Source organism: Rhineura floridana, chromosome 5 (genome assembly GCF_030035675.1).
Source record: "Rhineura floridana isolate rRhiFlo1 chromosome 5, rRhiFlo1.hap2, whole genome shotgun sequence".
NCBI lineage: Eukaryota > Metazoa > Chordata > Lepidosauria > Squamata > Rhineuridae > Rhineura > Rhineura floridana.
In genome coordinates, this window is record NC_084484.1 from 29214153 (window position 1) to 29228682 (window position 14530).

The following is a 14530-nucleotide window of genomic DNA, read 5'->3' on the forward strand; positions in this document are numbered from 1 at the left end:
CTCCCAATGGTTTCATAACGATATTAAATGGCACTAGGGACAGTGTAGTTCTCTGTAGTACCTCATAACACAAGTGTCAAAAAGCAGAGGTATACTCAGTGCTATTCTCTGATAACAGTCCCACAGATAGGAATTAAATCACCACAACTCAGAATGCCTCTGGAGCAACGGTACATCAGAATATAATATTTTGTGTGAGCTTTTTTGGGGGGAGGAAACACAACTGCAAATACAGACCATTATTTCCCACAAGAAGCACACTCAGATAGGGATGGAGAAAAAATTAGATTTGGTTCACATTTAAAGCCGAATTTATCAAATTCACACTTTCTGAAACAATATAAGAACACAGCTATCCTTCAACATTTGCACTTATCCATATTTTGTAACACAGTTCTCCAACTAAACAATGTTTACAAAAATTAATATATTAGTGAATATAACATACAAAATGCATTTTATTAAGAGAAATTGCTTGAAAAAAATGTGTATATTAGTAAAACTGTATACAAAATGTGTTCAGTAGGAGAAATTAGCACTAAAATGCTGAAGATTTTTCATGAAGATTTCTTTTTTTAAAAACATTGCGCATTGCTTCAGAAATGTGGAGAATTGAATTTAAGACTGAAAAAAATGAGAGAACCGAAATTCACAAATCTTTCCATTCCTACACTCAGAACAGCATTGTGTCATGAGATAGTGCTGTTCCAGAGTAATTTGGGAAGTGAGAATAATAGTGGCCAGTAGTTGCCATGAGGCACTTCACTCCCACATGCCGTAGCAAAAACAATTAAGAAAAACAAAGAAAAAAAGGGAGCCCTGCTGGTGGCAATGGTAAATGGAAATGGACTGCCTTCAAGTCGATACCGACTTATGGTGGCCCTATGAATAGGGTTTCCATGGTAAGCGGTATTCAGAGGGGGTTTACCATTGCCTTCCTCTGAGGCTGAGAGGCAGTGACTGGCCCAAAGTCACCCAGTGAGCTTCATGGCTGTGTGGGGATTCGAGCCCCGGTCTCCCAGGTCGTAGTCCAACATTAATGGTAAACCACTTGAATTCCACTGCCCCCCCTGAAATCACTTCCTAATTTCAGGGTACCCTTTGTCACTCATCACCACAAATTTTAAGCTGAAAATTGCCTCCTGAGAAGTTTCATGTTTCCCCTGGAAAACATCTGGTGATTTTTTACCTCTTTCCCCCCCAAAGGCATCAAATGAAGACCCAGAATACTTTTCTCATCAGTGGTTGTGTTTATATACATTCCTAATATTAGTGCTGGCCTAGCTTTAAAGTGTTGGTGCACACTGAGTGCTTTTTGGGCACTCTGCATCCTGAAGACAGCAGCGCTGCCAGGGTAGCTGCCCTTTGCCAATCCAAGGGCACAACAAAAACACATCTTTGCTAGCTTCTGGACCCAGCTATGCGCATTCTGAATCTCAGCCACTAATAACACAAAAGCTCAAATACAAGGGATGCATGCATATGGTGGGAGACAGCTACCTGTAACTGTATATTTATAAAGGGGGCTCCCCAAAAAGGAAGGATGCAGAAGCAGAGCTGCATTTTTCTCCTTGGCATCCCAGCATTAAAATTCAGTTATTGTTTATTCAATCAACAAGCTGGCTTCCTTTGTCCTACAAAAACAGGCGCTGTTGTAGGAAAGCCCTTCCCAAATACATGGCCAAATGTTTTGTTGGATGTATGATTGAGAACTCATTGTTAATTGTGGCATCTCGCCTACTCTTGCCTATCCACTGCTTTATACGAACTCTTAAGACCTAAGTCGCACCTTTGCAGTTCTTTTTCTAGTTCCCGCCCCTCTTGATAGAGACTGCCTTGAGACTAAGAAACAACTGAGAACGATCTATAATCTCTATCGGAATAATAATGCCCAGGTATTACCATCTGAATACTTTGCTATTAAAAAGAAATATAAGCAATTAATTTCTACTAAAAAGAAAATAGCAGCCCAAAATCAATGGAAGGCCTTGATAGGGGCCTCCCTAAATAAGAACTCAAAACTCTTCTGGGCTTTAGTAACAGATGCCTTAGGCTCGTCAAATCCCTCCCAGTGCAATATTCCACTTATAACTTGGGAACGTCATTTTGTTGAGCTGTTCTCAGACAATGAGAGCCGATCGCCTGATCCTCTATCTTGCGTGGATCTCTCTCCTCTTCCTATCTGGCCTTTAGTAACGCCAATGGAAATAGCAGCATTGATAAGTAACTTAAAATCTGGCAAGGCGCCGGGTATTGATGCCTTATCAGCTGAACTGCTAAAGTCCCATATTGACTGGTGGGCCCCTCTACTGGCCAATCTGTTTTCCCATATTAACCATCCCGGGCAATTTCCTACATCTTGGATGGAGGCAGTTATCATTCCAGTCTTTAAGAAGGGCGATAGGGGTGACCCCACTAATTACAGGCCAATCAGTCTTCTGTCAGTCGTGGGCAAACTCTATGCTAGCTTCCTCAATGCTAAGCTGCTTTCCTGGATCGAGGAAGAAAACATTCTGGGCCGAGAGCAAGCAGGTTTTAGAAAGGGAAAATCCCCCTTGGACCATTGTCTAATATTATTTCACCTAGCAGAGAAATATACCTCTTCCCATGGCAATGGGCTTGCAGTTGCCTTTATGGACCTTAAAGCGGCCTTTGACTCGGTCTCAAGAACTAAGCTATGGTCCAAGCTATCTCGCTCCACGATGGACAAGAGACTACTTTTTCTTATAAAACGCCTATATCAACGCACTACCCTTCGCGTTCGTTGTGGAGCGAATGGCAGCCTGACCAGTTCCATCCTAGCCTCCAAGGGGGTCCGTCAGGGCTGTGTTCTAGCCCCTACCTTATTTAACCTCTTTCTTAATGACTTGAAACATTGCTGTTCTTCTCCAAATTTCCACTCCCCTAAACTGGCTGGATCTGATTGTCCCCTCCTTCTATATGCGGGCGACGCTGTTTTAATGTCCCTATCGAATGTGGGGTTAAAATGCCTTTTAAGCACCTTTATGAACTATTGTTCTGAGAACTCGTTAACTATCAATTTTAACAAGTCTAAGATTCTAGTTTTTTCTCATCGACGGTCTGTCCATCCATGGAAGATTAAGGGTCAGACAATCGAACAAGTCAAGCAGTTTAGATATCTGGGGGTGTTATTCCAGTCAACCCTTTCTTGGTCCTCTCATATTTGCTCTGCGATCCAATCTGCTCTCAATTCAGTTAAGGCAATAATCCGTTTTTTCTTTACTAAGGGCGGGCAATAAGTACCTGCCACGATCCAAGTGTTTAAACTCAAAACTCTTTCCCAACTTCTCTATGGGGTCCCGTTATGGGCCCCGAGCTTTAAAGCCAAGGTTGAATCTGTTCTTTCTTCTTTCCTCAGAACAATCTTTGGCACGCCTCGCTGTGCATCCGCTGCAGGCCTCCGTTTGGAGGCTGGGCTTTGCTCAATTGAATGCACTGCTTGGCTACTGGCCTTTAGATTCTGGCTTAAAGTGGCCTATGCCAATCCTGATATGGGCTACTTACATCTACTATGGAAAGACTCATATATTAGCTCATGGTCAAAGAGTTTCCAGGACAAACTAAAGCTGCTTGGCCTTTCAATAGCCTTAGTGTCCTCACTAGACGCCAGTTCAGCAAATCACATTGTTGAGCAACATATTAATGATATTGATGCTCAATATTCCAGATCTAGAGCTCGCAATACTTGCTCCCCTATGTTTTTTGATCTCCAATTCTCATTTCCTGCCCGTGCATCCTATTTGATAAATCTATCTATTCTGAAATATCGTATACTCTTTTCAAGAGCGAGATTCAACTGTTTCCCCCCCGCGATTTTAGACGGCCATTTTAAAGGCATTCCCTATGCAAACCGCATCTGCCCATGCTCAAACTCTGAAGTTGAATCATTGGTTCACACTTTCCTTTTTTCCAACCTTTATCATGCTGAACGGCTTAGATTTATTTCTCCCATAATTAATTGCTTTCCTGGAAGATCAAATAACTGGTATGTCCAACTCCTCTTATCCGATGCTGATAAACTATGGACAGAAATGGTTGCCAAATTCTTAAACTTAATCCAGTTAAGATGAAAGAATTCTTCCTTTTAAACTGTGTTTTTATAGGATTATACTGTTATATTAATATATTATGTTTTTATTTTTTATGTATTTTGTTGTATTTTTTGTACAACAGGTCTGTGACCGTATAATAAAATTCATTCATTCATTCATTGTGGCATCTGAAAAAGTATCGACCTGGCCAACTAGACCCTTGCATAATACTTGCACCTGATAGTTCCAGCTTTAGTATACACTTGTGCAAGAAGGAAGCACATTGTTGCTGAAGAGAGTTGATAAATGGTATGATTGAGGGAAAGGAAACAGAAAAAGGAACAGTTTGAAAAATCCTGGTCTCCCTTTACAACATTTATGAAACAAACGATTAAAAAGGACCTGTTTGGCACTTTCTCACTGCTAAAATGAAAGGAAGGTTGCAATATTTGATGAGCTGGTATGTGGAGGCTGATGATTAATGGTAGCAGTAAGTAATGAAACTATGTATTATATATTATTATAGTATATTAAAGTGTTTAAGATTATTTAATTGTGTATTAGATGTTAGCATTTTAAGGTATTTTGTATAATCAATAAAGTTTTTTTTTAAGAATAAAGAAAGAAAATGGTCTGATAGAGGCATCACAGTCCTACCTATGGTCTACAAGCTCATTTATTTGTCCCACTGTCACCTCTAGTAATTTAGGTTTTTTAAAAACATTATAAAACTTACAAAACCCCATGTTAATAGTGGTGTGATTACTTACACACACATACACTGCAGGAAGTGGCAGCTAATCTATAACCATCTCCAGTCCTTTAAAAAGCTTGTCTCCAGTCTCTGTGCTGAATAAGTTCTCCGTCACACACACCTTTGCTGACTCTTTTTAGTCTTAGTTGGCACAATCAGGATTCCACAGCCTGAGTGCATAGAGCAGGTTTCATTCTGCACTCGTATCCCCAATGGTGGTGACAGAGGCATGACAGCTGGTGTGTGTGTGTGTGTGTGCGCGTGGGAGCACAACTCTGCTCTTCTCTTCTGTGTGATTGTAACTGAGAACACCTATATAGGGTTTTGTGCATGTGTTTTGTCTACTGTACTGAAAAAATCATCTTGACCCTGCCTGTTGTTGATATGATCACTTATCCTCGGATGAAAGAGAAGTGTGCTAAGCACCTCTGATTTGCCAATGGTTACTGAATCTCATTCAATTCACTGTCAGTAATGATGTGTGTTTAGGAGGGTGTACCTCAGGATAACTGAGAACATAAACAGATCTTCAAGTCATCAAGTTCATTCTCCCTCTTCTCTCTTTTTAAAGTAATATATTCCTCATTGTGCTTCACCTCAGCTCCATTTTTCATTCTCCCCCCTGTAGTTTCTACAGTCTATAAACCCAACATAACAATACAAATTCACCTGCGCATTTTCTGTCAACATAAAGATGTCAAGAGGGGTTTTTTGCCTACATTTTTGTTTGTCCTTCCCAGCAGAGTTCTGCCTCATTGCTCATTATAGGTTTGTTTTCTTCCATGGTATTCGATAGAGGGGAATTATTTCACAAGATGGCAGAAAGATTAGGTAGGCACTTCAAGAGAATTAATTGCTATTTTTGTGGCAAGGGCAAAAACAACAACAAAAAACACCACCCACACTCTCAACACCCAATGGGATTTGTTTAAAATGGGAAAGCATCAGATATTTGCCTTGTTTCACTAATACTTAGGTTTTTTTTAAAAAACTTGTCACCCTGCAGCTGCATTCAATCAGATGAAGGTGATTTTCATATCAACTCCTTTTGCCACCCTTTCTCTGTTTATTCTGGTTAAATGCTATTGCTTCAAAGCTGAGCCTTTTCCTTCCCACCTAGACTTTCTGGATAGTAGGCAAACAAACATCTTTTGGGGACACACAGTGGAATTGCTGTGTGAATTACAGTGGAAGGTACATCTATCTGAAATGGGAGTTTTCCTTTCTTATTTATGTATCAGCATGATACCTTATTATTCTATGCATGGAAGGAGAGAATTTGGCATATTTTAAACTCAGATTACGGGGTTGATAGTTTGCCTGTCACATTGATGGCTCTCAGAGCACCTCCCTCCCCCCATTCATATTTAACGCAGGAAAAGAATGAACCACGGCCTGTGCAGTCTTCGTATTTGCAAGTGGCAGATCAGCTTGAAACAGGATAGCTTTAACACATAGCATACTCTGTCTCCCTTTCTCTCTCCTGTTATCACAAACTCAACCCAAACATTTGAAGCTTGCATTTCTCTTTCTCTCTCTCTCTCCCTCTCTCTCTCCCTCTCTCTCTCTCTCTCTCTCTCACACACACACACACACACACACCCTCTATGAATTTAGCTCCAAGGCGCAACAATGATCCTTTCCTATAGACGGTAGAAACTTTGATCGAAGAGTGTGAGTGACAACCCAATGAAGGCATTTAGTCAGCACGTCCTATTTTCAATTTGGCAAATACTGAACTTTTCTGAACTTGTCATGAAGTTCTGTAAATTAATATTTTTCCTTCCTCCCTTCCCCTCCCCCCATTCTTACCTATGAAGAGATTCCATTCCGTATCCAAATCAGCTTGGTTTGCAAGGCAACCCTTCATTACATTGAGGCAATAGTTGTTGCAAGGTTTCACAGTGGGAAGTCCCCGGCAGTAAGGGCAATACAACATCTTCATTAGTGCACGGATGCATCCTGGGGTAGGGCTGACCTACACAGTTTAAGGGCAGGAAAAAGATAACAAAAGGAAGTAAATTTCCTGGCTCTATCTATAGACCTTAGGTGAAAAACACAGCCCTTGGGCAATACAATCACAACTGGTACTTTATGACAAGAATTTAACATTTAATAATAACTTCTTGTGGAACCAATGCTTTTCTGCCAATTATTTAAGCTAATATAGATATCAGCGAGTCCAAGAAATGTGGAAAAAACTCCCTCCTGCATCCCCAGTATTGGTACCTGTGATGTTTAGGCAGAGATTTCCAGGAAAATATTGCTTAAATAGAAAGAAACATCTGCAGGCTGGCAGGAATGGAAATTAGTAACGGAAAAATCAGTTTATTTCTGGTCCCTGGCACTTTTGTATGTGTTCACTCCACTCCAGACCATTTTATATTAAGGCATGCTTTTTCAGAACTCATCTCCAAATTTGCATTTAAATAAACATTTTAAATGTATTTTCTCTGGAAACACACTTTTCTAAATTTCTCTCTCTCTCAAAATACATATTTTAAAAGTTTAAAACACATTTATATGTTTTTTGAGCTGAGAATTGTGTTAGAACATTCAAGATGCCCAAAAATGGGTGGATAATGACATTATGATCCTCAGATTAGTCTGGGTGGTGTGGATCAGGTCAGTTTATATAAAGAATTTATCCTTGAGAATTTCTGTGGAGAATTTCCCTATCTTTGGTGATTAACCTTAGCTGGTTTTGCCACTCTGTACCAAGGTTTCCTCCTTAGTGGGTCATGGCTCTGAGCCTTCAACCCCATATGAAAGGCAAAAATCAACAGATGTATTTTAGCCCATCACTGCATCTCTATGCCAGGAAAGCTGTTCCAGCTGAGTGTCTGCCTGCCGTGCAATTGTTTAAGGGTAGACAGATAGTCATTAGTAACAAAAGTGGGAGCAACCTATCTACAACCCACCCATTAACCAACAGGATAGGTAGAAATTCTATCTGTCAGCTTCTCACAAACAATAATAACAACAGTTCTATGCCACTTTTTCATAAAATATGCCCAAGGTGGCTCACAACACAACTAATCAATGCATCATGGCAATAACACACAAAATACTAGATTTCATAACATAATATGACAATCCAAAAAATTCATGTTGTTAATATAAACATTATAACATTATTATAAAATAAAGTATCAATCATTAAAACATATAAATTAACATTAAATATAATAAGCATTTCCAGTTCAGTCTCATATAAACAATAATAAAGTCAGCAGCCATTGCATGGCAATACTATACCAAATAATATAAACCAAAGCGTGTAAGATTCTTTTTCATCAAGGCTAAAAATTAAAGTGCACACAGTTTCCAACAGCTTGACCATATGCTCAAATGACAACTCTCATTAACCCTTGTAGGGAGCCACTCTCCTGTCAACAGTAGATAGCTTCAATAACTTCCTTCCCTTTGGCCTTTCCCCAAGGTTCCCACTGAAGCCATCAGATAACCCTAAAAACTACAGTGTATATAATATGAAACCAACCCACCTCTTACACAGGAAGACCCTACCCAACACCCCTCCCTTTCCTGGCTCTCACCCAGAGAGGAGGATCTGTGCTAATACAACAAAGAGAGTGCCCCCTGCCCATACCCCAATGGATGACCCAAAGGGACAAAATCCTTAGAGTGGGGCTGTACATGCTTTATCAAGTGAAAATAATCACTGTTTGGTGGTGTGAACCAACCATGCCTATAATTGTGGTTCACAATAGAAAAACCATATACATCTCATCTGTACACATGTCACCATACCAAAACATTCCTGACTAGTGGTCAGGAAAGGCCTGGGTAAACAGATGAGTCTAACTGTCAGTGAAAGCACCCCAAAAGTAGGTGCCCACCCAATTTCAAGAGGGAGAGCATTCCACATGGTGGGCATCACAGCAGAAAAGTTCCTCCTGAACTTCAAGGGTGTAGCTATCAGGCCCCTGTTTCATCCCCTTGGTTACAAAGCTCTGACTCAGTTGTCTGCACTTCTGAGGACACGTTAAATTATGCACAGCTAAACATAGTGACAAAAGCTGCCGTGCGCTGAATTAAGCACGAGCTTTTAGCTTTAAAATGAGCAGCTCAGCTCATTCAGGGAAACTAAAAGTTCCCTCTCCCCCATCTGACTCTTGGCTAGAACATTATCATTTACATTTCTGGTTTGGGGACCAAAAAGGAAACGCAGCCACGGTCCCTTTCTGACAATATTGAAGCTATTTTGGTTTGTGTTTACTGGATTACCCAATCAGCTCCATATGCTCTCTGTGTTTCTTTGACTCATTATCTTAGCAGAATGGAGTCGCTTCCCGCTGACTGTTCTGCAAATATTAGGAAACACACATGCCATTTAGCAAATAATGATGTTTTGGGGAAAAAAAGATGTTCTTGTTTTCTTTTTTTTTTAAAGCTAAATTTACTCTCTGCTTGACACAACATATTCATTTTTGCATTGATGATTGCTTATATCTCCCTCATTCAGTTTGTTACTGCTGCTTTCATTTAAAAATCTGTACAGCAGCTTATCAGACTTGCCATTTTCTATGCTGGGGAGCAGCTAGAGGATGATCTGAGAAACATTCTTCTTTGATCTCACAAGGCTAATCTCTGGCTTTCAAAGGGGAGATGTTGTTCTTGTCTCCCAACGTGTACTAAGATTTTCAGTTTTTGAATATACAAGATAGCTTTTCCCGTCACAGTTTCCAGCTTGCTGTCTTTATGAGTCCTGGTCTCCTCTAATTGTATTAGTATAATTGAACACTGACCTTGCTTGTGTTCTACTCCACCAATGAGACTGACATTTGCTGCATTAGTCGGTGACTCCATTAACTCCCTTCAGATGTATCACTGAATGCTAAAGTCATGATCATTCAGACCATGGTATTCCTGATCTCTATGTATGGATGTGAAAGTTGGACAGTGAAAAAAATGGATAAGAGAAAAATCAACTCATTTGAAATGTGGTGTTGGAGGAGAGCTTTGCGGATATCATGGACTGCGAAAAAGATAAATAATTGGGTGTTAGAACAAATTAAACCAGAACTATCACTAGAAGCTAAAATGATGAAACTGAGGTTATCATACTTTGGACACATAATGAGAAGACCTGATTCACTAGAAAAGTCACTAATGCTGGGAAGAACAGAAGGGAGTAGAAAAAGAGGAAGGCCAAACAAGAGATGGATTGATTCCATAAAGGAAGCCACAGACCTAAACTTACAAGATCTGAACAGGGTGGTTCATGACAGATGCTATTGGAGGTCGCTGATTCATAGGGTCGCCATAAGTTGTAATCGACTTGAAAGCACATAACAACAAATAGAAGAGATTCCCTTGAATGTTACAACCCTGGGTTTGCCACCTAGTGTTCAAATAAAAGGGAACTACATCCAATTATAGCCCTCGGACCAGTGTAATAGTGTGATATATATGTTTTCAAACATCTGGTAAGTTGCATTCATATTTTATATTTTCAAGGGTACATAAAAAAAAAGATAGGCACACACCTAAAAATGGCATATATGAAGAAGCTGTTCTATGCAGCCGTATTTGAGATATAAGTGGTTACTGCTTGAGTATCACTTTTGTCTGCTATCCAGGAGAATGAGAAAAAAACACCCGAGGGGCATCATCAGCACATGTATGTTTAGGATGAACACAAATAAGCTTATGTTCCCTTAAACTCAACTGAGTTCCTTCTGAGTGGTCATGCTGAAGAAGTACTATACTGCACCACCACTGTGAAGGCTAGATTTCCAAAAGCTCTAATGTTGAAAAAATAATTACGAGGGAGAGAGACCAGTGGATAATCAAATGGTAGTTCCAGATTCCAGGAAACTGCTAAAACAGAGAGCAAACTGGAAACAGAAAATTTAATTAAAACTAAGGCAACCAAATGTTGATAAAGTGAACATAGTACAGAAAAGTGAGGGACTTTTTCTGTGGAGATATCAAACATGGAGACTCAAGCAAGAAAATATTTAGAAGTGTACTATAAACTCAAATAAGAAATCTTGACATTTTCTGCAAAGACCATGTGCTACTACTTTACTGAGATGTAAAATTTAGGGGCATAATTCTTAGTCCACCAATGTCAGTCTGTATAAGCAAAAATGCATATAACAGGCTTCAGGTGCTAGAACTGTCCACTTTATTGAACAACAAATCCCTCCTTCAGCAATCTTCACATTATCTGAGCTTTGACCTTGAGTGCAATGAGACAGGAGCCTCTCAGATGGGTAGATTTAAACTCCAGCATTCTGAGACATCAGTGACATTTTGTTCTAATGTCCAGCAGAGAAGCCAACACTCTTTCTCCTTCCTTCAGGGAAGGTAACACTATGTCAGACTGATGAGAAAAGACTTGTATTCAATCACAATTAACTCTATAGCCTGGGATGTTGTTGTATATGTTAATGATATCACACAGGTATCATATTTCCTAGCGTGTAACATCCAAGAGTAGCATTTGGGCTGTAGCTAGTAGCCTGGATTATTTTTTGATGGAGATGGGCAAGAACCATGCATTATCACTGTTGAAGAGCTAAAAGAAGTGTTATTCTGAATATGAACATACATGGCAACAGATTAAACATTTGAAATCTTATGTGAGTGGTTTCTTGACGTAAGTTAAAGATATCTTCTCCACTTGAATTAAAAGTCTGCGTTTGTGTGAGTGTGTGTACAGATGCTGTCAGGAGTACTCATATCCCAGAGACTGCAATTATATAAGCATCATTGAAGAATGTATACTGTCAAAAGAAGATCTTATTGTTATGGTTACAAAGACCAATTTTGCTGCATAATATTATTTATGCCTAACATATTGGCTCTATCTCAGTGAAAACCAGTGTGTTAAGGCTGAAATCCTGTAACCACTTACCTTGGTGTGAACCCATTTGAAAACAGAACTTACTTCTGAATAGACAGTAGCTGTAAAGCTGCCATCCTAAACACAAGGTGATCCACTGATCTACAAGCATGTATAAACCAGCTCTGAGAAAGGAATGAAATATATCAAATAGATCTAATAAATAATGAGCAAACAGATTGCATTCTGCAATCATAATTGTGTCTGTTGCTACCAGCAATGTGGCTTCCCCAATCCAAGGCTCATTAGAGTACATGAAGGAGCAGTATAATTCACAACATTCCTTCTAATGTATGGCTTATTTTACTTTGGTATAGTGGTTTCTGTCTTCATAATGACCATAATCACCACTACCACCCTTTAACAGGCCCAGTTAGGGTTGCCAGGCTCAGGGCCTGAGACTGATCCTGTATCTTTAGGAGAAGAAAAAGTCAGCCAAGTGCAGGTGTTCTTGCAACCCTGTAATGGGAAAAACCACAAGGTAGAATTCTCCCTTCCCCCTGCACAACTTTTAAAGATACAGAAGACCTCTGGGAGGCTGGGCCTGGCAAAGTTGTGCAGGGGGAAGGGAGAATTCCACCTTGTGTTTTTCCCATTACAGGGTTGCAAGAACACCTGCACTTGGCTGACTTTTTCTTCTCCTAAAGATACAGGATCAGTCTCAGGCCCTGAACCTGGCAACCCTAGGCACAGTGCTTTGTTGTTTAGGAATTTCCTGGTTATATGACAAGCCTTAAGAATAATAGGTTACGATTAACACCCCAAATTCTTAGGAATATACCATTGAATTCAAGGTGTTTTAAATTTTCTCTTACACTTGATTTTCATATAGTCTGCATAGTCTCATCCATAAAACCTGGCCTATTTACATGGACAAAAATAAACCAGGTGTTATTATTTAAGGGATAATATTAAAGAAGGTGTTTGTTTATTTAAGGAAAGTGTTCATGATAACTAGGCAAAAGGGTCTCAACTTAAAAATAACTGTCCTTATTTGACATACATTTCTGATGCTAATTCACAGATACTAAAGCACACAGATGCTTGGGTTCATAGAATTTTCTGCTGGTTTTGGATGGAGATCACTGGTTTTCCACTTTTTTGTCCATTTTGGTCTTTTGATAATTAGATTGAAAGCTTTCATTTTTACAGTAATTACCAAAGGGCCGAGGAAGGCATCATACACCAGTCTGCACTAATGATATCAGTACTACTGATGCTATGTACAGGAGAATTTAACTATTTTGCCACAGTTGTGGGGAGAATACAGACAACCAGATGGATGTGAAATCATATTTTTTATATAAGATTAGGCAGTGGGCCAGAAGCAGGGTGGTTTTTTTTGGGGGGGGGGGGCTCTGCAGATTGCACACTGTTGAACTACAGACATAAAAAAATGAATGCTTCTTGGAGACTATGCATACCGACTGGAGAATGGGTATATACAAAATGTACTCAAGATATGCAAATCCCCCAAAGCTTATTGGGGATTATGCTTAATGGCTGGCGAATGTACACAATGCAGTTGAGATACAGTATGCACATTTCCCAAGGCCTATGCAAGGAATATGCAAATTGACCAAGAAATGTGCTCACTTCCCTCCTCATGGGCAGATTATGTGCACATTCTGGGCCAGTTGTTATGCACATTAACCGCTCAATTTACATACCCCTTAACATATACTGTATTGTGCTGCCTCTGCAGGGTTTAAAACTGTATATAGGGAGATTCCCTCTGTTGTGTTAAACAATGTATTTATTAGGCTAGAGTTATGGTACTCTAGAGGCCTAGCTCTATGTCCTCTTAGCTACAAGGTAACTTCCTGTCAGGTGATATCACCCTTTATTATAGGTCAGTCCTAACTAGTTTCTTGTCAGACTTTGACAAAACTAACAGCAGTCCTTGTAGCTCCAAAGGATAACACTCTTCTTTTTACCTGTCTGTCCTTAAGAAGCTATCTCTCTGCTGAAACCCTATCTTTCTGAAAGGACTATTTCTCCCATTCAACCTACCTAACTATCCTACAGTTAACAATAGAATCATCTGCCATTAAACTTCTCCAACATCCTCACCACCATCCTCAGTTTGCAATCCCCAGAGACTGTAGGTTTTCTTGGCAATTCTGTATACCATTTGTTTATTTGGTTTAATAAAATAGTTCCTGATTAAAGAGAGAGATTGAGATGACTGTCTGACAAAGTGTGTTTCAGAACCATGGGCTCAGAACATATATAAATTAAAAAGCAGAGGTGCCAGGATTAGGGTTGCCAGGTCAGAAGCATCCTAAACCCTGAGATGTCAGGAGTGTGCCCTAGTGATGTCACTAAGCATGACACATTAAGCATCGACCACAGTTGCTTGGAGCATACCACTTAAACGAAAAAAAACCTCTGATCAGAAATTAAGATACAAATCTAAATGAGAGTGTCTCCAGGTCCAGCTGAAGTGATGGGATCATTCTTTCTCACCTGCTTAGAGAGCCTGGGTAAGGAACATTTAATCTAGCCTACTTGCTTCTGGCAAGAAGGGTTTAAGTGCCCTCAGACTAGGCCAGTCACCAGAAGGCTGTTGTAGGAAGAAAGTTTAGTGTTGTGGAGGTGTTAGATGGGAGCACTCAGGAGTAAAGATGGATGGCCTGAAGACTGCAATTCTAAACATAATAAGGGACTAAGCCCCATAGAACTCAATAGGACTTACTTCTGAGTAAATGTTGTTAGGATTGTGCTGTTGGTAAGGCTTGACTAGGGATCCTTTGCAACAATATCCATATCAAAACAGGGTTGTCAATCCATTGCCTGGAATGCCCTGCCTGCCTTTTAATGTGGCTGTTCCAAAAGTCTTACAGACTT

At 39.9% G+C, this 14530-nt stretch overlaps 1 protein-coding gene across 1 annotated transcript in view; it reads right to left on the reverse strand.

Moving 5' to 3' along the window:
• GPC6 (glypican 6) overlaps positions 1–14530 on the reverse strand; it is a 1220950-nt gene that overhangs the window by 321323 nt on the left and 885097 nt on the right. Inside the window, exon 4 of the mRNA XM_061630112.1 lies at positions 6619–6784. Coding sequence (XP_061486096.1) covers positions 6619–6784 — 166 coding nt within the window. The remainder of the gene's footprint in view (positions 1–6618; positions 6785–14530) is intronic.